General features: G+C 42.6%; 1 protein-coding gene across 1 annotated transcript; it reads right to left on the reverse strand.

Moving 5' to 3' along the window:
• prss59 (serine protease 59, putative) lies at positions 1 to 27,114 on the reverse strand. The gene is made up of 9 exons (XM_075474034.1): positions 26,878 to 27,114; positions 26,535 to 26,716; positions 15,540 to 15,772; positions 14,552 to 14,687; positions 11,098 to 11,212; positions 2,632 to 2,833; positions 1,318 to 1,408; positions 933 to 1,135; positions 1 to 338 (listed from the first exon to the last, which is right to left on the reverse strand). The coding sequence occupies exons 1-9, from the start codon at positions 27,082 to 27,084 to the stop codon at positions 229 to 231; spliced, it is 1,479 nt and encodes a 492-aa protein (XP_075330149.1). The 5' UTR covers positions 27,085 to 27,114; the 3' UTR covers positions 1 to 228.
• Positions 27,115 to 27,709: the final 595 nt, after the last annotated feature.

The following is a 27,709-nucleotide window of genomic DNA, read 5'->3' on the forward strand; positions in this document are numbered from 1 at the left end:
CCCAAAATGAACGTTTTAATGTCCACAAAAAATGTATTATTGGCTCAAAATTCTCTCACTTCTTCAAAAACACACAGACAGCAATTTTTTTTCTACAGCAACTTGTGCAAATTTGCATTTCAAATGTCTGTACTTTAGGCAGTAATTTAAGCAGTCTTGTTCCATTTCAGCGATCAGAAGTCATTTGTTTGCTTTGCAAAGCCACTGATTTGCCCACTTAATTGTGAGTCACTGCTTCAACCACTGCTGGAGGAGTATGAAGATGTGATCACGAGCCAGAGACAGCTGCGGGAGATCCTTGTTCCTGGCTGGGTACATATTGGCACAGTGAGCTGTTCCTGCATCAGAGGAAAATATGAAAGTTAAAGATCCAGCAGAGAAAACAAAAACAAAAACAAATCAGAAACTGAGAGAGCCAGAGCTCCTGAGACAATTATTCAGCTAACAAACTCAGAGCTGAACAAGTACAGCATTGTTGTACTCTCAAACTATTGTAATGTGAAGCAGCCACAATTCAGTCTGAAGTAGTAGCAACACACTAAACATGGAACACGTGAAAAAAAATATTGTCTGGGTGTTCAGTTGGAATCATTAAAGCTATGTTTTTTTACTTTAAGACAACTAGAAACAGGAGAAAAGAAATGAAGATTAACAAAGGACTCTGATGGAACCCCAAGTTTATTGAAGCAATTCTTACCAAATGTTTTGGGAGAACGCGGATAAAGGTTTTATCTGAGCAAATGTTTGCCGCTTCCTTCCCATCTAAGTAGCTTTTCTTTTTTGACTAGCTCGTTTGCTAAGCTAGCGGGCTGGAGAGCAGCCAAAATAGCAGCAGGACTATCAGTAAATAATCGAGCAGGAACGTCAGAACAGAACAAGTGGTGACAAAGGCTACATGTCAGTGGAATCATCCGTTTAGCACAATCTCCCACCTTTAATGAAAACAGCCGGGAGGTCAGCTGTGATGTCCTGGGTGATCCCGAGGGCATGCCAGGGGTCAATGGAGCCGTTGGGGAAAACTATTCTGCTAGAGCGGATTTTATAGCCTCCGTAGTACTCATTGGTCTGGGCGACCGCATCTTTCACCTGATCAGCACTGATATTGTAGAAGTCTGCACACTGTTGCACCTGGTAACTGAACTCACAGAAAGGAAGAAAACAGATTAACAACGCAACATCTGCTGAACCTGGAAACAGAGAAAGGAAATTAACTCTGCGTGATTTGGCGCAACAGAAGATGAAGGGGGAGCAGGTGCAGGAGTATTGAAACATAACTATGAATCTATTATGTATGGAAATTATGTGTAGGGCACTCACATGAGAGGGAAGCCTGTGAATGGCTGGTTGGGTGAATCTGTGCTCTGGTAGAATCCAAATTCACTGCAGGTCTGGTAGACCCACTGTCTCCCTGACAACACATATACACAAAATAACCCACAGCCTGCACGGTCATTTGGTTTCAAATCAAGGCAGTGATAACACAGGGCAGGCAATGCTAACAATAAGATCAAAAAGTATGTCCTTTCAACCCCGATTAAGAGGGAGGAGTACAGCTGAAGCCACAGGACAAGGTGGAGATCGGGAAGTCTATACAGGTGCATCATGGAAATGATCATACTTTCACTATTAAACTTTGCTGGGATTCCTACTGTTGATTTTTGTCTATTAACCCAAACGTAGTAGTTTCAAGCAGTCTCTTTAGTTAGGGTTAAAGGGATAGTTCGCCTCTTTTGACATGAAGCTGTATGACATCCCATACTAGCAATTTCTTGTATCAACATTGACTTACCCCCTACTGCGTCCTGTGAGCCGAGTTCCAGCCTCTTTTTGGTGTTGACGAAGCTACCGCCTGCCGACAGCCGCACCTGTTGGCAGACGGTAGCTCGCAGTGATACGAAGGGAGAGAAAATAGCGCCAAGCGATTGTGAGGTCTGACTTTTTCCTGGACAACAATTTGTGATGCAAATGTATTGCTCTTTTGAACGCATATTGTTTTGAGAAGCAAAACACTTTATTTTTGTTCCCCCAGCCATCTAGCCTGACTACCTTCGTCAACACCAAAACGAGGCTGGAACTCGGCTCACAGGATGCAGTAGGGGGTAAGTCAATGTTGATACAAGATATTGCTAGTATGGGATGTCATACAGCTTCATGTCAAAAGAGGCGAACTATCCCTTTAATATAAACATGTTATCGGTAATCACTACAATACCTCTCCTCTGGTTTTTTGTTTGCTGAAGTAAAGGTGCCGGTTTTTTTTGTTTGTTTTTTCAAGCAAGGCAGTGTATATCGCTAACATTTCAAATGACCATCTTACATGCTCCAGGCTTGATGATAACTTTTCCTCGTTCAGAGGATGATGAGATCGGAAACGCCGTCCCCGGATTCATTTAAACTTTTTTCCAACACTGATGTGATGTAACAAAAATTGTTTGCGTTTCTGCTTTGCCTAAAGAAGCTTTTTTTTTTTTTTTTTAAATGTTACTTTTCCTGACAAATTAAAGGTTTGTTTAACTATACAACTGAAACCACATCCCAACGTGCTTTAAATTTTTAAATTGAACTTATACAAAAAAATAATTTGCTAGAAGTACCAAATCATTTTATTTGGTCCGAGTCATCTACACCCACCTCCACTTGCTGCAGGCCCATCCCAGGATGTATTTGTCATGTCTCTGACATAGTTATTGAAGCTGGTGTCCAGGCATTTCAAAGAGAAGGTGTCCATCATCAGGCGGGCCACAGCAACGTATCGAGCGTAAGGATCTCCGAGTGATGCGTCGCCCATCACACCACACAGCACCTTGATGGTTACGTTGGTGCCCAACGCGCCCTATACTGACATAAGAGCGACACACCAAAAAAGGGTGGGGGAAAAAAGTGATTAAGTAAAGATGAACGATTTCTCTTGTCCCCTTTGTGTGACAAATACTTTCAATATTTGTGATTGTCAAACCTGCAGCTGAGCTGGCAGCAGCAGAGTCAGAACAGAAAGTGCCATCATGTTGAATGACGAATGAGACCAAAATGTTCCAGTATGCCGATATGACTGGATACTTACTTTTGTCTTTATACCTTTGGGCTACTACTGCATGTATATTACTGGTATCCATTTCATCTCTGGACAGTTTACACTTTTACAGTTTACCAGCCAAGTTACCCGTTAAAAGAGTTTTGGATTTTTCTTCACCGTTCAGAGAAAAACAATCGGAGTCAGCTGTCTGAATGCACAAGCATGCGCTGAGATTGTTGCCGATGCTCTCCACCTCCTGAGGCCTGAGTCATTCCAGGCTTTTCACATCCATAGACTTGTGCATTTTTCTCTTACACGTAGCAAGGGAATGATATTTACTTGTCTGACTAATTTTGGTGTTCAGCTTGACCATGACACAACCTTAAAGTAACTTGTAGCTAAAACTTGGTGACTGCTTTAAAACGACTCATTGTTCAGTGCATTTGATTGTTTTAGCCTCATCTAATCAAGGACTGATTTTTCTCCAGGTGTACCTTGGTCAGGATGTGCAGTTGAGACCCATGAACATCTCCACCCAATTTCAGAACAACCCATCCCAGAGTTGTGCCTATATCTCACTCAGAGGCAATAACATTAGCTTTATGGTGAAGACATGGGAAGTGGGGATGAGCATCTTCAGCAACTTACATTCAAATATTGTATATTCCAACAATTGTTTGGATATTTGGGTAGGACCCAAAGAGGGACACCAACTACGCAACTCGTGGCTATAATTACTGTTAAAATAGTGAACAAAGACATGCTGGTATTATCCCATATTTAAAAAATTCAAACAAGTGAATGCATCATAGTCTGCTTACACTATATAACAATCTGAGTGGCACACTGTTGCAAATCCAAACAGGACTCAAACTAACCAACAATTAAAGAAGTCAGCTGATGGCAGTTCCTGGATAATTGCAGTGATCTGCTTCTTGTTTCCCCACAATCCTGCTCAGACAGGCTCCATGCCTCCTATGTGACCTAAATAGCCCCCACATTGGTCAGGTGGTTCAATGATACACACGTGACCTTTACAACACAAGAGTGAACAGCTTTTCTACAACTTATGAGTCGACACTCCCCGCCAACTGGAACTTAAGAAGAGGCCTTTTGGATGAGAAGGGAAACGTCTTTAAGAATCAAGAAGTCGTCCAGTTGCCCTTATTCAACCTCCTTGGGATTACCATAACCTGGATGACTGAGAATTTACATCGACTCTCTGTGACTGCTGTCCAACACTTGGCTGGGCCCTTCCAGATATACACTTACTACAGCAAAATGTGTCATCTACTAAAATGTGTCATCTACTAGCACACGTATATATATTTATATTTGTAAATATATTTCCATATTTCATAAAGCACTCCATTGATAACCTGTCAATTGTGAAACCAACACTCTGCACTCGAGTTACGCCTCCCTCCTTGTTCTTACCTAAATTCCTCAGTGGTACCTAAAACTTTTGTGTCAGAGAGGCAGCTGCTGGCTGAGCTTGTCTGCTTGTTCTGTGGACTCTATAGCCCACTGCTCCTCTCAGTTCTTTTACAAGCGTCTCTTTAGCTTGGGGCGACAGGAAACCAGAGAGACCAAAGAGTCTTTTGTTACTTTTTCACATCAGCTTATTGGTAACCGGACTCACGTCTCGTCAAGGCACAAGGGGGACAGAGAGGGGATGGAATGGGAGAAAGGGGGTAGGAGGACTAGTAAAAAAAAAAAAAAAAAAGAAAAGAAAAAAAAAAAAGAAAAGAAAAATAGAAAGGCACTATGAGGTTGAAAATGGTTACAGACCAATCTAAAGTAACAAATTAATGCCACAAGTGTCCCAAGTACCATATCCCATCACATTCTTTTGAGGATTCTGTTTGAGTTTTTGGTCTATGGCAGAAAAAAAAAAAAAAATTGTGGCTTGTAAATGTTTGGGAATCCCTTTTTTTTTTAAAGACTAATTTCAGTTAGGAAAAACATTTACATTGCAAAAAGAAAGAAAAAAATCTTAACCAGAATAAAACCAGACTTTTAAAAACATGTAAAGTTTTTCAAATCAAGCTTCTCAAACTGGACTGACATCTGGATAATGCAAAGCATATCACTCCTGCATGTAAACACTCAACTAGACTCAGATAGATCTAGGCGCTCTGTACATGCATCCCTCCGTCGCTCTGCTCTAATAAAATCCTGATTTTATAACCGCAGCCTCGTCTGACAAAAATCCCCCTTCAAGTAACTTAAAGATGGTGTCTGTGCAGCGAGTTCAGCTGTACTCACGCGTACCATGATCTCCCAAAGAGGAGGTTAGAAGCAGCAGATCGTCTTAAACGTTTTCTCGCACAGTTCGCAGCATCAGACATACTGCAGTCTATAACACAATTCTCCTCCCATGCATGTATATTGGGACAAGGACTGTGGTCCAGTTGAATGACCAACTCAAGCTGTAACTGTAGAGCCACTCAACTACGGATGCAGCTGTGCCGAGTGGGAATAACTGAGTGGGAATCCCTTAACAATTCAATGTTAAGGGATTAGTATATCATTTTTGTTTTATATGAAAGGAACACCATTCAAGTTTGACCACACCAAAGAAATTCGAACATTAGGTTTAAGGATTTGAAACAAAGGTCTCAGACCTTTGTTCGCCTGCTCCGATTATGGCTTGTTCATCAACAAATTAAGACCACAGTTTCAATGCAAAAGACTTGAAGGAAGTTTAAACATGGCTCTGAAGTCATTGGGGTGGATCGATCATGCTTTGGGAATGTGAAGCAGCCAACATCACGGGTATCACTTCAATGGGCCTCATGCAAGAACCGTTCGTACGCACAGATTTGTTCTTAAATCGTCCGTACGAGTGATTTAAGAGAATTTGCGCATTCACCAATCTTTTCGTATTTTACGTTTTCTTTCAGGTACGAACAGAATTTACGAGTGATCCAGACCTGTCGTAGGAGTTTCCTAAAATAGTCCGCTGTTATTCAAATCAAGTTTGCTTGACTAATGGATTTTATATTTAATTACTTTGAAGAAAACATAAATAAATAAATATATACATTATACCCCATAATTATGCTGACATTATTCTGTTTGACATAAATTGTGCACTAATTGAAGGTTCATTTGAATCTGTAACGGGAAGCGCAGCGGCTGGCTTGCTACTTTTGGATGCCTTAGTGCGTCAGGCTCTTGGAAGAGACCGTGTGGAGACAGACGAATGGCTGACATCGCGATTAAGATTCCCAAAGACTGTGCTACTGCAAATATGCAGCTTGCTAGAGCCAGAACTCCAGAGAAAAACACGCCGATCAAACCCAATTCCACCACACGTCCAGGTCCTCACCATCTTTGGATTTTTGGCCACTGGAACCTTTCAGAGGGAGACTGGAGACAGATCGGGGGTGTCCCCTGTGAGTCGTGCGCTCCCCTTGGTCATCAAAACTCTCATCAGTTTATCACCCATGGTACATCAGATTCCCATACACCGCTAGCCTGGCTGACGCGTCCACAATCTCGATGAGATAGTGGTCTGGGAACTAGGTGTGCATTTTCACGTATTTGAGGCGTGGTTTACGAATGCCTGGAGCCGTTTATTGGGCGCTACGAATGTCTATCAAATGACGTCAGGTTCTTCCCATGCTGCTTTGCGCGCGATTCATAGCCAATTGTATCACTTATACCAGATGACGACAGAAATTCGACGAGGAAGAAGAAAACAAAGTAAAATAAAAGTAAACTTGCGCTCTAAGCTACTTAAATTAACAACAAAGTAGGCCTATATGCTATATTCTACATGAATTTTTATGTTGTAGAGTTGTGAATTTATTTTATCAATGGAGAAATTGAGCAGCCTTGCTTTGTTGTCTACAGTAGTAGATCAACCCTCATCTTACTTTGAAGCTCCCAGCTCCCAGAAGTGACGTCAACGAAGCTTTAGAAGCAGAAAAGCTATCAGGCTTGTGTTGATGATAATAATAAACTCCTGGACTATGTACAAACTTCCAAATGCATCGTTTTGTGAGTACAGACCATATTTGTACTACTGTAGAAGTTTGGTGTCATGACATGTGATTTTAGTGTGGTAATTTTGGAGATACTGCCAGGGTCCGTCAGCGCTTGTACTAAGGTATTCGGGATAACTCAGTAACTCAGCTGATGTTCAGCCAATATCGGAAAAACTTCGGGTGGGCTACTTGGCTGGATGTCACGGTTCAAATGACCTTAAGGTGAATCTACTCCGAAACACTTTCTAAGGCTGCATTGAACGGTAACGTTGTGTCCGCTGTCATGTTGGATTAACACTCTACAAGCTTCGGTGTAGCGCATGGACGTCGTCATCGTCTTGCTGCGCGCGCCCCCCCCCGTTCTGTGATTGGTTCCCAAACTCTGGCAAAAATAAGGGCGGTGGTTTCCAGGCTGACTTTGCAGTGAGAATGAAATCGAGCGCAAAGCAGCATGGGATTTCCCAGGCTAATACACCGCTGTCCAACAAGTACAAATTAAGAGGGACTTTCATGCCGTGGCTGGACTGCCAATCATAATTGGAGCACGAGACGCATATACGCATCAAAGCAGCCGTGCTGTCGTGGAGCGCACTGAGCTGAAGGGTGGGTGTGTCTCAATACAGTGGGGGGCAAATAGCCCAGAGAAGGCATGCCAGATTTGCGCAATATTGCTATGAACGGTCTCCTACTACCTGAACTAGCCCAGGCAGACCAGAAGGTGTGGTGCCAGAAGACCCCCCTCATGGACCACCCCATCAAAGGCAACAACTGATTGCACGGCTTTAGTTGCAGTCATCGATCGCCTGCCCATGGCGAGACGTTTTTTTTAAGCCATTTTCATATCAAACCATATATTTTTTTATTTCGGTGACATTGCGAACTACAGGTGACACAGAATTAATAGCACTCGTAATTGCTTCCCATTTCTTCGCTTTAGCAGGTCCCGTAATTCCACTGCTGACGCTGCTAAAAATGACAGATTTTCCTTTTTGGATCTCTCAAAGCAGAACTTCAGTCTCAGAGCCCGTAAAGTTTGATGCCATTTTCATGACTCAACACTCAACACTTCCTGGCACAGGAGAGAAGAAGCACGGCCTTATATGGTATTATTTTGGGCGTGGAGAATGCAAATCTACTATCCTCGTGCACGTGAACTTAGATACGCACAGGTGTGATTCATCATTTGCGCAGGTCGTTTACACACTTTTTCCGAAGTTAAGAGCGCTTGTTGAATCTGACGTGGCGTGTTCGTACGAGACCTTCATACGAAAAAAGTAAGAGAAATTTAGAATAAAAATACGAAAATGTTCTTGCATGAGGCCCATTGAGAGGGAAGAGTGGTTTATACTGAATAACAGCAAACTCTGGAGAAGAAGATCAATCATCTGAAAATCTGAGGTGGAAATGAGTATGGCTCAAAGCCCACAACGGACTCTTCCAAGAGTCAAATGGAGGTGTTACCACGGTCCGCTGAAGATCCTCCCAGACCTAAACATCAGTCAGTACATTTACGTGATGTGAGGAAAAAAAAGAAAAAAAAAAAAGAAGAAGTTTGAAAGTTGGACTAAGATCAAGACAATGTCAATGGAAGTCAAATTCTTCCTACTTGCACATATTCAATGAGACCCACACGGGCGTTGGCATTTATTACATGCTGGACTTTGACTCGTGACAGAAGAAGCCGGTACAAAGGAGGATGAGATGAAAGAGAAAGAGCAAAAGAAGAAGGAGAAGAGGAAGACGACAACAGTAACAATAATAAAATGGGCTAGCGTGCATCTTACACTAAAGATGTAATTGTACAAAAACTAAAGCATACAGCATGTAGGAAATGTCCAGAGCTGTAAATCTGTTAAATCCACTGTTCAACGTGGTACCAATTTCTAAAGAAATCTGAATGGTGAAACTAAGATCCTTTTCACAGTTTTCTAAAATAAAAAAAAGGTGTCTGGAATTAAAGGAACTCCTGCATTGGAGAAAGATTGCCAGCTCAGAGTATACCAACTAATTTTTTCAATCAGCATTCTAAACCCTGTCTGAGGTGCATCACATTCTGCAGTGAGCTGCAAGCCACATTTTTCCCCACAAAGGCCAAAGATATGAGCTGTCCACATCAGCCTCCGAGCAGCTACTTGCCTTCATTGTATGGGTTGGTCTGGAGCAGAGCAGTATTTCATAGTGATGCCAGCTCCTTGATGGCAAAAAATACAGAAATTATGTACAAATTCTACTGGTGCAGATTGGGGTCAAAATTGCATAATTATCTTACACGTCACTGTTTATGAGCTTACACTGTTGGCTGTATAGGCCGCTTAGAATAATCATGATAATAACAAAATACAAACGAGAGTCGAGATAAGAATATCCTCTTCTCCAGGCACCACAACAGTACCAGACAGTAAAAACAAAAGGTCAGCTACCATTTGGTCTGTCCCCCATTAGTTGCCTAGCAGTACTTTTTTCTTTTTGAAAAGAGAGCTCCGTTTTAAAAATCAACAAATGTCTACAGATGTAGACCATTTGTAAAGAACAGGTTGAAGCTGAAGACTGGAATGAAATTGTGGAGATGGAAAAAGTGATCCCACCAAACAGGGCAGTCTGCCCTTCCATTTCTCTCTTCATTTGGCTCTTCCTGCCATCGGGCTGCATTGTGGGTTGTGTAGGAGACTTTGACTGGAATTAGGGTCTTTGATTCAAGTATAGAATGCATGCTCAAATATCAGGCATTCATAGTATTAATTTGATTGTTTTGTGTTTTTTCAAGCAAATTCGTGAACTATCAATTTGTTTAAAAAAAGAAAAATAGATAGACATCAAGTTAGAAAATCATTTTTTACCTTGTTTTTTTTCCCCATCATTAGTATCTTAGTAGTTAATCTTTAGTAGTAAAAAAATAAAAAATAAATTAAAAAAAAATGCACCTAATGGCCCTAAAAACATTTTGACCTTTCATGCAACCAGTAGTGTCTGCTTCTCTTTGTTTCAGAACCTGGCAACAGGTTTGGGAGTTAATTTTCAGTAAATGATTAACTTGAAAGACCCAACTGGCTCATCCTTTCATGATAACAGTTGCGGAGACTTGAGTCACTGTGGTGGTTTATGTCCACCCATCTGATCAAGAGTAAGTAAAATAATTCCGTCATTGTGTAATTTTCTGGGACAATCTTTACATTTCCAGTTGTTGTTGCTTTTTGAAAATATCATGGCACCAGAGTGTGATATATACACACATATATACACACACACTATTTGGAGGAACTAGTACCAAACCAATCCTGACTGCTAGGATGGGTGGGGCGGCTCTTACAAGTTATAGAAGAAGCAAGGTGGTGCGTTTTCTTCTGGTTGCTAAAATGGTATATGTGACATGTTCTGTTCATGACTGTGATAACATGAACGCAGATTCTGGAAGCCCACAGCAGAAGTATTAAAAATACCAGAAAAAGCCGCAATCGCCACCACCAGCCTAAACCGGCTGCCTTTCTAGGCAGTGTTTGACGTCTCCACAGGAAAACAAGATCTACAGGGAGCAGAAAATGACTAAAGTGCAAGCTGCTGCATCCTATGTGAAAATCCCATGATTCTGGTGCTCAGTGAGTGAAAGTAGCCCTGATCATTACGCAGAGTATGAGGAAACAGAGATGGAGATGTGGGTGGAGCTCATTCACAGATTAACAGATCCCCATTCACTGGATGATGAAGAGGTTGGAGAGGTATGCCCCATGCCGTCTTATGGATAAGAGAGGTTTTTGCAAAGTAACAGACCCCAGAAAAAACTCTGGGGTTCTCCAAGGTAATATCTCTGGACCTCAATGCAGAGTTTATCATGTTTCAGTATACTGCTTGGGCTGCGAGTAAACCTCCGACACATGACAGATGTGTAACAGCCAAGCATAGACACGACATGTGTCATTTCACTGTATCTAATCCACCACAAAGGCAGGTTTGGGTAGTTTTAGCAAAATTGCACTGATGCATATAAACTGTTTTAAAGCACAAGTTACCATTCATACAGAATTTTGTTGTCAGGAAAGTCCAAAGCCCATTAAAGTGTACCCTCAAAAATCTGTGCTGTACTCTTTCCCTCACCTCAAAGTCTCTGTTGTCTTCATTGTACTGCACCACATCCATGAAGGTGCCAGCCAGTGTTTCCAGGAAGTAGGCAGAGTCCATCTCTGTCTGAAGTTGCAGCTTGGAGCACAAACTGGTGGAGAGCAGCACAGGGAGGGCAAGGGAAGCGGGAAGGACAGGGACATCTTTCAGTGTTCCCAGTCAGATAACCCAAACCTGCAACAACTTTTGTCTGGAGACATCTCCTGCTGCATCTATGATAACGAGCTGCATGACGTCTGGGAATCATCGTTTAATCACACGATGAATCCTTCAATCAAAGATCCATAAGCTGATTAGAACTGTCAAGTTGACAGTGATATGGAACAGTGGTGTGGAGAGTGGGTGTTGGCAGAGATATACTGAACATGTCTGTGAAAATATTGGAGGAAAACAAATGACAGCTTATTTGAGACTTTACACGGTTAGCTTAAATAAGATGCTGCTGACGTGACTTTAAACATCTCCTCTGTGTGCATGCGTGTGTCTGCACGTGTGAGTGTGTGGAAGAGTACAGTATTGCCTGAGGCACTGGTTAAAACCAAACCGCCTTTGTGACGTTGTGTGTTTGCGTCTGTATGAGGACATGTCTGCATGAAGCAGAAATAAAAGACGTCCGGCGTGGTCACTTTTCTTCCGTCTCCATGACAGTATTCATTCTGTAAGGCTAACCACACCAATACAGAGACCCTTTAACTCTGCTTATTCAACACGCCGTCTAAACCTCACAGTCACTTAATGACTGTAGACATGGCAAAACCATGCTAAGAATGACTTCATGGCTGTAACTGAAAAACAATGAGCTGAGAAAATGATCCAATGAAAATACTGAAGCAATTCTATTTACATAATGCTTGACACACAAGTCTTCCACTAGATCTTTGGCAACTGCTGGAATGATTATACACTTTGTGAAAGTCTATGACACGAATGAACATAAGTCATTTTACAAGGGAATGAATTAATTTTGTGCCTTTGTGAAACAAAGATCTAAAACTGAATCAAGCCCTTGGCCGAAAAGGGCTGAAAAGACGTGGCCCAAATTTGGACTCGAGACAACCAGCGCTGCTCTTCAAACCTCACAAGTGTCTCCACATAAAGCAACATTTGCTAAATCTTCATGGCTTTCTTTAACAAGCCATTTAGATACAGATAATTAGCTTAGCATGAAATTCACATGCCGTGTTTGAAACCAAAAAAAAATTAAATATGACAACAGGTTGCTTTACGTGCTGTGGTGTTTGGAAATAGTCCATCATAGAAATTAGTTTCATAAATTCATGTTTTTTTATTTATAAATCAAATAGCTAATTTGGATTGGACCAGGCTAGCCGTTTCCATCCGATTCCAGTCTTTTTGCTGAGCTAAGCTAAGCTAAGCTAAGCTAAGCAGCTAGCTGGAGCCTCAGATTTGTTTGACAGATATGAGAGCTGTATCAATCTTCACATACACTACAAGTCAAAGGTTTGGACACAACCACTCACTCAAAATTTATGGAAAAGTGTTTCCAAACTTTTGACTGGTATTGTATAACTGTTAGCATAAAACCAAATGAACATCATTCCGCACATGTTAACTAATTTTTCTTAACCTAACCATTCCAAAGCCGGCAATAACGGTTACATGCTGCCATTCCGACATACCGACATTCAGACATTGACGTTCAATTGTTGGAATGGTGAAATTTTTTTAAGAAATGAAACATCCCGTCATTCCGAATTTCATTTTTTCTTTTGTCGGAATGGCGGTATGATTTTTTTCTTTTCAACATACCACCATTCCGACACGCGATTTCAGCACCACACGCGTGGACAGCTCGCCATGCAATAATAGGGCTGCACCAGCTACAAATGCCCGAGAGAGAGACATTCCAACACGCAAGTCAAGCAAGACTGATCGCACCCACTCAGAAATTTACTGATGATGAGGGATGACGAGGGGCTCGTTGTGTAGCCAATATTTCATTTGGCAGTGTAAAACGGATGCTATTTGTTTTTGTGACAATTGCCTCAATTTATTTTACCTTAAACCACTGAGAATGCTGTCAAAGTGAAGCCTCACAACAGCTGGTAGGCTAGATCTTTATCAGGACAATGGACACTTGGGTTCACCGGCAGATAAAATGTCTAAAATTTCGCCGATTTTCGAAGAGTGGCATTAAATTTCATCTGGGCGGAATGAAAGAAAGATATGTCTGGAGAGAGCTTTTGTGTGTGCGCGAGTACTTCCGGTGAAAACTTCCGGTGATTTGACAGCTAGGGCGTCAGGTTAGGGCCAGTGGCCGTAAACAAAGGTTATAGCCGAGAAGAAAGATGATAATATAACGTAGCTAAAAAGACTAGCTTCTTCAGTAGCCTAATGCTTACCGATTTAGCAAGCCTAGCAGCCTCGTTGCTATTGCTAGCCGCCGTAACGTTACCAACCATACCCGACGTCAAGGAGTTGGCTGAGCAGGTTATGGAGGGGCTGGCAGAGTTAACTTCATAATGGGTGAGTGCAGGTTTCATTCACTTGTTTTCATTCTTTCACAGGATTGATTCACTTCATTGGTTTATCCGATTGCTGGCCGCCGAGCCATTATGTGTCTGGGTTTGTGTAGGTTACTGATCATGGTTATAGCGGTCGATAGTCAGGTTGTGTGATGTGTGGAATGGTGGTATCAAAGTGTCGGAATGGTGGTATCAAAGTGTCGGAATGGTGGTATCAAAGTGTCGGAATGGTGGTACCAAACTGTCGGTATGGCGGGATGTCGCAGTGGCGTCATGTCTGAGTGACGGGATGTCGGAATGCCGGTTGCATACCGGCAATAACAACAGTACTTCCTGTCTCATGACAGACCAGGTGATAGACAGCAATCAGCCGTTCTGCTCCATCACTGCATATTTTGACATTTAGCAACAGGAAAAGTTATAGTAAATACATGAATCGTGACTCTATTCAGTTTAAATAAAGCAATCCCAAGGCAGGATATTGTGCACTCTTCCCTACTGTAAATGGACCAAAACTACTCCTTTGCCTCTTTGCTTTGAAAAGTCAGAATATCTACCTTATAAAGTAAATTAACAGAGGTCCTGCATATGTCTGATTGACTTTAGCTCAGTTTAAGGGTTAAGGGAGAGTCTTCTTTATAAACATATGAGATTGATTAGAGTGTAATCTGTTTGTGATGAAGCTAACAGGAGACAAAGAAACTTAATAAAGTGTATACACATTCATGTCCACACAGCACAGAAGATAAGTCATCATCCTATTGCAGTAAATTAAAATGATTCATGATTCAGACATGATTCATGTCTGCTTTTTGAGATCAGTTTTTTGGACTTAAAAATGGTCTAATCTTTTTCAAATAGGTTTAGTTTAGTTACTTAATTGGTCAGATCGAAAACACAGCAGGATAAAGAGGATACAGTTATAAAGGCTAAATGTACTTTACTTGAAGTCTTTGGTGATGTTGTCGAAGGTTTTGGGGTCTTTGAGACGTTCCACGAGGCAATCTGAAGCCTTTTTCACTAGCACGGGGCATTCCGCATTCTCTGAAGCCAGCGAACGCCACACAACCTCTAAGTACTCTGAAAAAAAAAAAAAAAAAAAAAAGTAGGCCGAGGGAAGGGTAGACACTTAGACCACAAGAGCTATAAAAAGGCCACAATAAACGACACCACCCCCAGTTAAATAAGGATGGCTATTTTCAGGAAGTACAAAAGCACCAATTTCTCCTCTAAACAGTATGTGGATGAAGCTCTGCGTAAATGCTTTCGAGATTATTTATCTAAAAAGGTCTCACTGAGGTCTGAATTCCACAGTTTATCAGTGTAAAAGCTCTGAGACATTTCAAAACTGGAATATTTCCATCTCAAGTGAAAGCACTTGAGTCTCTTTCTGGTAATGTTACTGACCAACTGCTGTGTTGTTTTGGGAAATAATAACCTGGTGGGGAAAAACAAACCTGACATCCAAACACCATGTTCACTGTGCTCTGTATGTTTTTTGCCCCAGTGTTTTCCTCCGCTTAAAGGGAATGTGAGCCGAATGTGTGTGATAATGTCTTCAAGATAGAATGTGTGGGTGGAATAGCCTGGGTCCATGTTAAAAGCTACACTGATCTCGATTTCAGCCTGCAGCCTTCTGGAGGAAAACAATGGGCTCAGCCAAACACAAAGCAGACACAAAGCAGACAGAGAATGAAGCTTCATCTTTGGTCTGTAAGCTGTTCTTAACTGTTGTCAAAGGTCGATCTCAATGTTTCACGTGAGCACATCATACACGTCAGAATTTTTTTTAAATAATTAATGAATAATTCATAGTTATTCTTTTTTTCCAAATATCAAATTCATTTTACTATAAATATGAAAATGACATGCAATAATGATGGACCATTCCAACTGCTTTGTGATCATATATCACAGAAAATCTCTTCGTACCTGGAAAGTTGACTGCGGCATACACAGGTGCACTCGTGGCCACAGACGCATGCACCAGGTGAGGGTACTTAAGCCTGAACCAAGCAGCTAGAGAGCCTGGGTATGACCCACCGAACGCCACCCACTTCCTGTTGGTCAGCCCTCGGGTCTGGCCCATCTCAGTACGGAAGTGTGCCAGGTCAGCCAGCGCTTGCCGGCTGCTGAGAAAACGCAGGTTGTCCGTGCTGAGGTCCCTAAATGAAGAGAAAGAGCACTCAGTCCACACAAGATAAGACCCTTTTTCCTTACAAACTGGGACACTGTAACCTGGAGACACTGTGAAACTGAATCCAGTGATTTGGACATCATTCAAACCCCAGTATCTGATAGTAAATGGAACAAATGTGGAAACTGCTTTTGGAAAAACTAATGCTCATTTTCAATTCCCTGCCAGCAAAAAAGGTGTTTAAAAAAAGTTGGGGCAGGGACAACAAAATACTAGTCAAGTTGTGCAACAATGGCAGAACATTGCACAGATGAATATCGCAACTGGTTTGTAGAAATAGAGGATATATAAACAACAACAATACAGGCTAATGGGAATGAATGACCACTCTGAAAGACTGGTTCAGCAGTTTAAGAAAATGTTTCTGAACTAAAACATGTGGTGACTTGATAATATGTTCTACATGCTATCATTTAAAGATTCAGAGAATCAGCAGAAATGTTTGGACACAAGGGACAGGAATAAAACCATGTAATGATGGCAATGAACCCAGAGGTTCCTTTGCATAAAAAAAAAAGACCATTCTGAACCACTGCACGGGCTCAGGAACACCTCTGAAAACAACTGTCAGTGAATAGTTTGACACTGGATCAACAGATGTGATGCAAATAAAAACAACAAATCCAGAAACACTGCCGTTTTGTCGAAGAGGGGCTGAAGCTGTGATGTCGTCTGAAGAACCAAAACCAGAGTTTTGTTTGCAATTTATGGATGCTGCACTGAACATCAGGCTTGTTGTTAGCACACAGTTCAAGACTCAGCATTTGTTTTGGTATGGGGGTGCATTAGCACACATTTGCTCATCGGTGAAGGCACATAGTTGCTGAAAGGTGCAGGTTGGTCTTGTAAAAATTGGCTTTGTTCTTAGACATTATGAATGAAATAAGTCTCAGTACTTTTCCATGATGACCTAAAGTGATCCAGGAGTAGGGAGACAAAACAATTGGGAAAGCCTGGGAAAGCAAGGGCAGATTCACACGCACACATTGTTTTGGGCTGATCCAGAGAATATGACGAAGCATGTTGAACTTACTCATGTCCAATCATACTCGGTCGAGTTTGAGTCCAACCTATGAGGCAATAAATACAAATTACAACCGGAAATCGAGGCGCAGTCTGACAGACTTCCTGCGGGGACTCTTTTCTACTGAGCCCAGCGTTGATATGCTTTGACGTGTGACTACAAATAAAGACTTCATTTTCACTTGAATTACTCCGGTCCGTTCTTGAGCTTCCAACTAAAAGAACCGAATCTAACAGTCTCCAACATGTAGGAACCTTCCCGACTGAGTGAAATGAGCTGGAAGCATGCCAGCAGCAGCCAGGATCAGAGACGTTTGAATTCTCCAAATACAAAGGAAAGGAGCTCCGATGCTTCCTTAACGATCTCCTTTAGGAAACACCGGACCATCCTTTATGAGAGAAAGAAGAACATTCTGTCCCATCCCATTTAAAGACAGGATTAAGTGGTTTTAAAGAAAAAAGTGCACTGTGTTTCATCTTTACTGGAACTGGGTTTGCACAGCATGTGCCATGGACACAGCTGTCCTAATCTCTCTGCAGGGCTGCCATCTGGTGGTGCAGCTGCTGCTTCACACACTGAAATAAAGCTTCAGGTCCAAATTTCCTTTTTTTTTTTAAAAAATACCTTTTTGACCCAGTGTTGTGCAATCAGGGTGGCTGATGATGAGGGTGATGATAAGGGCTACCCGTGACCAAAAGTCATAATATAAAACGAAACCGGCTGATTAACTGCAATGAAGTTATTTGTTAATGTTAATTAATTTTCTAAATATTAGGGCTGTGACTCGATTAAAATTTTTAATCGCGTTAACTACAGGCTTTGAAATTAATTAATCGAAATTAATCGCATTTTAATCGCATATACTTTATCCTTTAGAAAATTAACATTTTCAACAATATTTCAACAAACAGAACATATCCCTATTTGAAATCTGAATGTAGCATGCATGAAAACACAGTATATAGAATCTTGGATGTTAAGCTGCGTTGGGCCCCCGTTAGCTTCCACGCTAGCTGCTACATGTTTAGCGTTGAGGTGATATTTGAGGCTTGATCAGCGGCGGCGCCAGCGATTTTTCGTTGGGGTTGCTATGCAGTTGCTGCATGAATGTGAGGGGTTGCTAGTCAAAACAGCCCCCCCCCCCCACGCATCAACGCAACAACGTTACTGACCCATTACTCCACCGTCTGCATGCAGCCTTGCATAGTGTAATGTAGCCTTGCATACTGTAAACTTTAAGTTATCAGCGGAGCTTACTGCTCACAAGCAGACAGATGTCGCACTGTGCGTTGTGGTGGAACAGCTGCAGAAGGTCCAGGGGCAAGAGAGCCCCAGCCCGTGTACGCAACCACACAGGCATACCTGTCCATCTCATTCATTCATAGCCCGTTCACTAAGGATAAAATAGCCAATCCACAAAGGCTACTTTGCCCACTGTGTTCCTCAAATAAGTTTTGATCAACTTCATCTTGGAAAAAATGAGCTGGGAGTGAATGAGCTACAGTGAGGACTTTCTATTTCATCTCATCTGACGCACAACAGTTGTAGGCAAGGCCGGATTAACTATATGGGCCTGCGGCACAGTGCCCAGGGGCACCAACCATTCACAGCCAGTGGGGGGGCACCACACGACAAACTTTAAAAATAGTTTTTTCATGAATGTTTGTACACTTAAAATGATGACACTTGACATAAATATTCATATAAAATTCATTATTAAAACTAATGTGATAAGAACAGCAACGATATATCATAATTCTGAGCAATAGTGGCCTAATGTGAACATTAACCCCCCTCCCTCACCCTGTCAGTTGAGCCAGTCCACCTATGGTGAAATGCATTATGTTTTTTAAAAAACGCGGTAAAAATAAAAATAAATGGATAGATATCAATTGAGTGGTTGTGCAAGAGAAAAATAAAAAAAGAGAAAGACTCCAGGCGTTTAGCGGCAATTAAAAATGTTTCAGTGTTAGATCGTTTCTTTATAAAAACATCGACAACTGCTGACAACCAGCTGGCTATTGCTAACGGTCCCACCATCTACCACAACCGGGCGGCTAAATATGCAGCATCAGCACAGCACGACGGTAAGAAAACCAGGTTTCTTACAAATGATCTCTTCCAATGCCAGCTGCCGAACAAACAGTCAGTGTCTAGAGATTGGCTAATCTATTCCCCTTCAACCGGCATGGTGTATTGTTTTGCGTGTAAATGCCTGGCCGGGCAGCAAAATGCTTTCACCGAGGGGTACAGTGACTGGAAACACCCGGACAGTCACAGCCCACGAGAAGAGCGCAAGCCACCGCGAGTGTCTGCTCGCACTTCTCAGGAGGTCACGGAATGCGGTACGGTTGATGTTGTTCTCAGACAACAAAAAGAGGATGCGGCGAAGTATTGGAGAGAGGTGTTGCGACGCACTGTGGCTGTGATTAACAGGGTGCTTGCGCAAGTCTTGAAAGTCTTAATAAGTATGGAATTTTGAAGCACTGTTTTCCAGACCTTGAAAAGTCATGGATTTTGTGTGAAAGTCTCAATAAAGTATGGAAAATAAATGTATGGTAGAATGTTACAGTATGCTCAAAGGCATTGTGAAATGAGAAATGGGAAGGTGGGCTATAAAACTATCATTTTACTAACTGGTCACGTACTGTATTAGCCTAATTGGGATGAGATGTGAGTGAAGAGACTGAATTCTACATACATTCATCCATCCATTCATTTTTTTATAGATAGTTTTTGTTACACTTGTTTGATGTGAAATTCATGTACTTGTGATTTTCATGTTTTGAAACGTTTTCATCAGTAAAAGCATAATTTACTGTGAATAATGCATTTGTTCATTGAATACTAGCCTATAAAAATTAACATTTCTAATAAACACAGTTGGCACAATCTCAAACAATGAAGTAGGCAGTAGGCATACAAGTTACAAGTACATAAAGTTAAGGTCTTGGGGAAAAAAAGTCTTTAAAAAAAGTCTGGAATTTTGATTTGGAAAAAGAGCAAGCACCCTGATTAAGTTTTTAAGTGTGCGTGGTTTGGCATTCCGGGAGACAACTTATGGTGCTCTGGGACGGCTGTGGCAATGACGTCCCCCTGGATAATAGGAGTGTTGTTAGTGCTGCATAGGTGGATGCTCTTTGAATTAATAATATATTTCAATATAGACAAATGCTCTTCGAATTGATACACATTTTGAATCTGTACATTTTAATATATGGATGCTGTTTGGATTGATAGTGAATTGAATTGATTGGTTTTAAATGGAGATATTTGAATAATCCTACATACTGTATATTGATGGATGCTGCTTTAATTGTTACTGATTTTGAATGAATACGTTTGAAAATGTAGCCTAGGGGCACTTGAGGTTTAGTGCCCAGGGGCACCACATTGACTTAATACGGCCCTGGTTGTAGGCGACAACTTTCAAGAGATAGTTCTACCCGGCGGGCTTCCAACAGTAGCCTCGTACAGTGCTAAATCACACAGGCACAACATTACGTTCAAACTTGTTGCTCACACCAGTCTGTCCGCTGCCACAGCGGACACATAGCCTACTCAAGCCAATCTACTCGCATCACATTATGGCAGAGGAAGCACGCTGGCAACCTAACATAAAGTAAAAAGTGTGTCCGTTATTTTCAAAAGATGGTGCTAACTGCACTGACACTAGGCTACTTAGCAAGTAGCTCTAGATAGACTGCACGCACCTAGAGTCGACTAACAAACCAAGTCACAAGAAGACTATTTGATAATAGTGTTTCGGCGAGCATATGAAAAACAACTGGGATTTCCTACCTTATTTGTGTTACTTGAAGAAGGACATTCTCAAAATCGCCAAATATCCATTTAGAATTGCAGTTTAGCTATGTTATGAGTGAATGGGTGCTAAAATGAGAGGAAAACTGTAGACTATTCAAAAACGAATTAAACTGAGAATACAATTAAATAGGGTTTCTATTTATCTCATAAATCTGCTTCATGGAAATATTATTTTAGACCTCCGATTTCCCCAGGTAATTTAGAACAGACGTGATTGGCTGACTGTAGAATGACATCACCATAGCTACTGTAGATCTAGGAACAATGTGGATAGCCGTTTCACCAGTAAAGCTGGTGTTTTATACCTTTCCATATGTATATTTATCAGCTAAAGAACGAAAAACGGGGATAGGCTACCACGCAGCAACATACGTGATTCTTTACTTCTTAATATTGTTGTCGTTGTTGCACTGCACTTCTGTTCTTTGTGAGCAGTAAACCTGCCTCTAGCCCCAAAGTTGGGGTAGCTATGGGGTTGCTGAGCACATTCTTGGGGTTGCTATAGCAACCGCAAGCAACCCCTTAGCGCCGCCTCTGGGCTTGATACACTGCAGTGATACGCGAATTCCTTGTTGCATAATCTGCACACAACCACGCGCTTGTCGACGCTTCCATCCGTCTGTGTTTATAATAAAAAAATTAAAAAAATTATAGTGTGCGATTAAAATGCGTTATTTTTTTTAACGCGCCAATATGTGTGTAGTTAATTAATCAAAATTAACACGCTAAAGTCCCAGCCCTACTAAATATAGTTACTGGCCTCTTCGCTTCATTAAGGTTTTCTTTGGTACAACAATATGGGGCAAAGATTATGCTGTTGCACGGCATCAGAAGCAGAGCTGCCTCGGTTCACGATGCGTTAAGGCCTCAGTATGCTTCTCCGTCGCTATCCGAAAATTTGTCTCCGTAGTCCGTCCTTTCGAAGTTCTCCGTCGGGCTGTCGGATACGCAAGGCAATTCACCTCCCGATCAGTAGGCGGCGGTACGTTAAAAGACCCAATCTCGTGACGTCTATCGTGAAAGTCGTTGATTGATTGTTTAGCTTCCGGCTCCGTTCCACTCCTCACAGTGACCGATGGCGAGCGAGAGAGAAAGACTGTTGTTGGAGTTGGAGCTTATTGATTTTGACCAAATGTTGACCGGCACACAGTAAACTCTTTAAAAAAAATGGTGGTGTTGTTGTTCTGAGAGAAAGGCGCTAAACTGGAAAAGTGATTCCGGAAATGATGTTGTTAGCCGACCAATCACAACCCTTGCGGTCTCCGGACTCCTTCGACTTCTCCAAACCCCATGAGTGGGACAAGTGGATACGGAGATTTGAGCGCTTCAGACTGGCAAGTAACTTGAATGAATCATCAGATGCTAACCAAGTAAACACGCTAGTTTACTGTATGGGAGATGAGGCTGACGACGTGCTACGGGGGTCGGATTTAACCAGAGAGCAGCGAGAGCAATATGAGACGGTCAAGAAGGGATTTGACAGATACTTCATCCCTACAAAGAACGTCATATATGAACGAACCAGGTTCAACAAGAGTGCAGCAGCCAGGGAAGCCAGCACAGCACTTTATGCACTGTCAGAAAACTGAATATGGACAACTGCATGATGAACTCTTGAGAGACAGGCTAGTTGTGGGCCTCCAAGATGCATCATCATCAGAGAAAATGCAGCTGGATAAAAATCTCACCCTCACCAAAGCGATCACCATGGCTAGGCAGTCTGAAGAGATTAGACGCCAGCAATCAGATCTGAGAGGCTAGAAATGTTGAATGCCCCAACTGTGGAAAACGTGGTCATTATGCGAGAGTCTGCAGATCTGCCAACTCGGTCAATGCAGTAGCAGAGGACAATGGAAAACTGCATGATGCTGATGGACTGTTTCTGGGAACGATGACTTCTGAGGACAGTGAGGGTCCATGGATGGCAGACATCAATGTGAAAGGCAGAAAGGTAACCTTCAAGATAGATACTGGAGCAGACGTATCAGCTATTCCTGAACATGTGCTTGAAGGTATCATTCATAAAGATAGAAAGCTAGACAGAGATCAGAAACCGCTCTATGGCCCAGGGGGTACAAAATTAGACGTCACAGGGGTTACTACAGAGACACTCTCATACAAAGAGAGAAACACCACAGAGAAGTTATTTGTAGTAAAGGATCTACAGGTAGAGCTGTTGAGCAGAGCAGCTTCACTGCGGCTCAAGCTTGTGGCTAGGCTAGACAGTATAAGCATAGGCCTAGACACAGTGGAAATTGCTTACCCAAAACTCTGATGGTCTTGGCCGGGTTCAGAAGCCCTACACTATAAAACTCAAACCTGATGCTAAACCATTCTCACTCAAGGTGCCACGACGAGTGGCACCTTGGGTAAAGTAATGGGTAAAGTGAGAATAGATTTAGATTGAATGCAGAGTCTAGGGGTCATTAGTCGAGTAGAACAGCCCACGGACTAGTGCTGCGGCATGGTCGTAGCCCCAAAAAAGGACAAGGAAGAGGTCTGAATATGTGTGGACAGAGAAAAATGTATTCTTCCCTCAGTTGACCAGACTCTCGGCATGCTTACTGATGCACAGTTTTTTTTAACCAGACTAGAAGCCAACATGGGATTCTGGAAAATTCCTTTGGCCAAAGAATCAGCACTCCTCACCATCTTCATCACGCCATTTGGGCGTTATTACTTCAACCGCTTGCCCTTCGGCATTTCCTCTGCACCAGAGCACTTCCAGAACATGATGGTCTTGAAGGGGTTTTCTGTCACATGGATGACCTCATTTGGGGGACAACAATGGAGCAGAATGATGAGAGGGTGCATGCAGTCCTGCAGCGGGCAGAGAAAGCAGGAGTCACACTCAACCTGAAAAAGTGCGAGTTCGGAAAGAAAGAGGTGAAGTTTCTCGGCTACATCGTCTCAGCTGACGGACTAAAACCCGATCCTGACAAAACAAGAGCCGTGCAAGAGCTGAACGAGCCGACGAACACAACCGAGGTCAGGAGTTTCCTTGGTATGGTGAATCAGTTAGAGAAATTCATACCAAACCTGGCGGAAAAGGACAAACCGCTAAGAGACCTCCTGTCAAAGAAGAATCAGTGGTACTGGGGTCCAGTGGGGCAAAAGACATTTAATAGACTTAAACAGGAGCTGCTGACATCACCTGTTCTCCAGCTGTATGACCCTAACAAACCTATGAGAATATCTGCTGACGCCTCATCCTATGGGTTGGGGGCAGTGATGTTACAAAAGACTGGATAGACGTGGGCACCTGTTGCCTACGCCTCAAGGTCGCAGACGGTGACAGAGCAGCACTACGCCCAGTTGGAAAAAGAAGCGCTAGCTCTGACTTGGGCCTGCGAGAGGTTCAGTGACTTCATCCTTGGTCTTTATTTCGAGCTGGAAACGGACCACAAACCTCTGGTGAGCTTGCTAGGTGGGCGGGCTCTTGACTCGCTGCTGCCTCGGATACAGAGGCTCAGGATGCGCTTGATGAGGTACTCATACACCATCTCACACACACCGGGTAAGAGCCTCACAGCAGCTGACACGTTGTCACGTTCACCCCTCACAAATAGTGTCACACAGGCAGACATAGGCCTGATGGAGGATTCTAACATCTACATTGACAGTGTCATTGAGGGCCTACCAGCGAGCGACAACTACATGGCTGAGCTGCGCGAGCAGCTGTGTGCAGACACTGTTTTTGCTAAAGTAATGAAATACTGTCAGGAAGGTTGGCCTGACAAGAGCCAATTGCCAGCACCAATTAGACACTACTGGAACGAGAGAGCAGTTCTAAGTGTACACAATGGACTTCTTCTGCACAGCACACGGTTAGTTATACCAGCTAATATGAGAAATGATGTACTCGAGAAAATTCACAAGGGTCATCAGGGTGTGGTAAAGTGCAGGGACCGTGCTGGCCAGACAGTGTGGTGGCTTGGACTTAGTGGTCAGATAAGAGCGCTTGTTCTTATGTGTAGAGAATGCTGTAAAGAGAGGATCAATGCAAAGGAGCATTTGATGCCTAACAAATTACCAGACAGGCCTTGGCAAAGAATCGGTGCTGACCTGTTTTCCCTAACATTTCTGTTAGTGGTAGATTATTATTCTTGTTTTGTTGAAATAGCTAACTCAGCCCAACTAGGTCAATAGATGAAATCAATGTTCGCCAGACACGGTGTCCCAGAGACCTTTGTGAGTGACAATGGCCCACAGTTTTCTGGAGCTGCAATGAAAGCATTTGCATCAGAATACGGGTTTGTCCATGTAACCAGCAACCCCAAGTTTCCCCAGTGACGGTGAAGCGGAGCGTGTGGTCCAGACTACCAAAAACCTGCTCAAGAAAGCTTGTGATCCCTACCGTGCTTTACTGGCCTACAGGGCCACGCCTCTGAGCAACGGCTACAGCCCAGCCCAGCTGCTCATGGGACATCGTCTTTGCACCCCACTGCCCACCTTCGAGGAGACTTTATAGCCAGCTCTCACAGACCTTCAAGCTAGTGTGGGAGAGTACATAATTGACATTGCTCGAAGTATGGGAGAGCAGGGCCTTGACGTTGGGCGAGACACATGTTGTGTCTGGACACTGCTCGAAACATTATCAGCATTTCTTGATGCTGCTCGAACCATATATTGTTCAAGGTAAGGATAAACAATCTAGACGATGATGAAGGTGTAGCAGCATTCTCAGATTGCAGGCGTCAGATTGAGATTAGGTTTGGGCCACATACACACAGAATGATATCAAGAGGTATAAGAAGATCTCATAAACTAAGGTAATTGGGAATTTCCATGCAAGCTGAAATGTACATGTCTCGGTGACGGTCTGTTCAATAAATTCCCCATAAGAGGCTACAAAGGTGAGTCCGACTCCTTTTTCTCTAACCAACCCAAGGAGAGGGAGCAAAGAGAAAAGGGGGCTAGACACTTCAATCTCAGACACAGAGCAAGAGATCTCCCAGAACTCTCTCCTGGAGATTCTGTGTGGATCTTGGACACCAAAACAGAAGGAACCGTGATATCTAAACATAATTCACCACGGTCCTACCTGGTCAGGGGACCACAAGGAGAACTCAGGAGGAACAGACTACATTTGGTGCCCATGGCAGCATCTGAGTCTCAGAGTGAGGCTCCTCAAGAGACTTTTCCAGAGACTGTGTCACCAGCTAAACATCAGGGTATAGCTGGCATCATGAGAACGATGTCAGGCAGAGAAGTAAAGAACCTGTTAAAACGGTCTTTGAAAAAAAAAAAAAAAAAAAAAAAAAAAAAAAAAAAAGGGAGATAAGAGTGAATTCAAGGAAACATGTCTAGTTATAATGTTTTCATATGGTTTATGGAGATGTGGAAATTGACCAATGTTGATACAGTTTATTTACAGGTTTACCAAACTTGTTGGGATCCAACTGACATTGATAGCAGGAGCTGAGAAAGTACTGTTTTGTTGTTATACAGAGAATGTTTATTGATTTGTATGAGCTAAGGTTAAACTAAAACAAAGTTACGGGTAAGTTCAAAGCTTAAAGAAAGGGGGATGTGGTGTGACTGTATTTTGTGGCTACCATGACCTCAGGAACAGTTGAATGCTGGGTAGTTCCGGGTTATCTGGAAGCCGGACATGTACGCTGTAACGTGCCATCATTACCTGTGACAGTAAACGTTCAGAGCACTACAATAAACGGTGTAGTTATTTAAGAGCTAAGAACACACGTTGACAACACAACATTGGCAATGTCTGATAGATGCATGACACATTTTATTACTGCATTTTTGTGAGCCTGACCTAATTCACTTCATCCATTCTAGTTTAGCTCAAATAAAGGCCTTACTTAAAACTGAAAGGAAAAAAAAGAAGAAGAATGCCATACAGTTGTGACGAACATACTTTGTTGGGTGACTCTTTCCATAGAAACGATGCTCCAGCATCAAACAGAGAGCTCCCAGCTTCGCAGCGTAGGTGAGCCAGGTGCCGTTCTGCATCCATGCTGGATTTGCCGGGCCCTCTCCACCGATCATCAGAAACACTGGCCCACCAGGCTTGTAGAAGGCTTCATTCACAAAGTATCTCTGGGGGGGGAGACAGTGGAAACCTTCACAAGTGTCATGTGTATATTGTACATGCAAAAGACACACTGATGCCCCCTGTGATGCTGCATCAGACGGAGTATATGCATTTCTTCAGGAACACATTTTCAGCCCCTGACAGAAAGCATAACAGGTAGACTCACTTGCTTCCACACTCTGCTGTCTGCACCGTTAAAGTGATCCAGGTTCTGTGTGAACCACAGCTCTTCAGACACAGCTCTCTGCGTGGGTTCCTGCACTTGACTAAACCTCACGAAGCCCCTGTAGCTGCCCTGAGCCGCAGCACACACACACAGGAGGAAAAATAAGGCTACTTTGCCTCGAGACGGTCCTGACATTTGAAGAGCCATGGCGCTTCAAACAGGGAAACAAGTCTGCGGGCATGTGATCCACTTATATGAAGTCATGTGACAAGTTCTCCTGCTAGTTTAAATAACTCGAAAAACGTAGGAAATATGAGTCTCTCACTACAGCCCACGTGTGTGTGTTATACTAAACCCCCCAAAATATAAAGCTAAGGTGTATTAGAAATTCATGATATATGTATGGTAGTATTGTTTTTTTTCATCAAGCTTAGAAATACATTCAAAAGCAAACCTTGTGTTGGATGCTTCGATGTGACACTGGGGGCACTGCCCCCCCCCCCCCAGGAACAAGTCCTGCCCCCCTGAGAAATGCCATGTCCATCCAAAGAAAACTGGCCAGAAAAAAGGCCACGATTTATTATCTCTGTTTGTGTCTTGTATTGATAGAATAAATGCAGGTGGTGATTTTAAAAAAGCATATATCTGCAAAGATTATTGCTTTTTTTTTTTTTTTGTTATAGTGTCCCCCCCCTCCATAACCTTAACCCCTTGCTGCTGAAAAAAAAGGCGATTTTCACATTTTCGGATGTTTTTGTTGTATATATTGATCTGAAATGAAGGTAATAAAAAGCTGGAGTTGGCTGTTCTACATTTCTTTACAAAAAAACCA

The sequence above is a fragment of the Odontesthes bonariensis genome, chromosome 9 (genome assembly GCF_027942865.1).
Source record: "Odontesthes bonariensis isolate fOdoBon6 chromosome 9, fOdoBon6.hap1, whole genome shotgun sequence".
Classification (NCBI taxonomy): Eukaryota; Metazoa; Chordata; class Actinopteri; order Atheriniformes; family Atherinopsidae; genus Odontesthes; species Odontesthes bonariensis.

Bases quoted from the DNA above. Each gene is read 5' to 3' on its own strand.
- prss59 (XM_075474034.1), bottom strand. From the start codon at position 27,084: ATGGCTCTTCAAATGTCAGGACCGTCTCGAGGCAAAGTAGCCTTATTT. The intron at 26,717-26,877 runs GTGAGTCTACCT...CTCCCCCCCCAG, and splicing joins ACAGCAGAGTGTGGAAGCAA to AGATACTTTGTGAATGAAGC. The intron at 339-932 runs GTGGGAGATTGT...CCTCTGATGCAG, and splicing joins CCCGGCTGTTTTCATTAAAG to GAACAGCTCACTGTGCCAAT.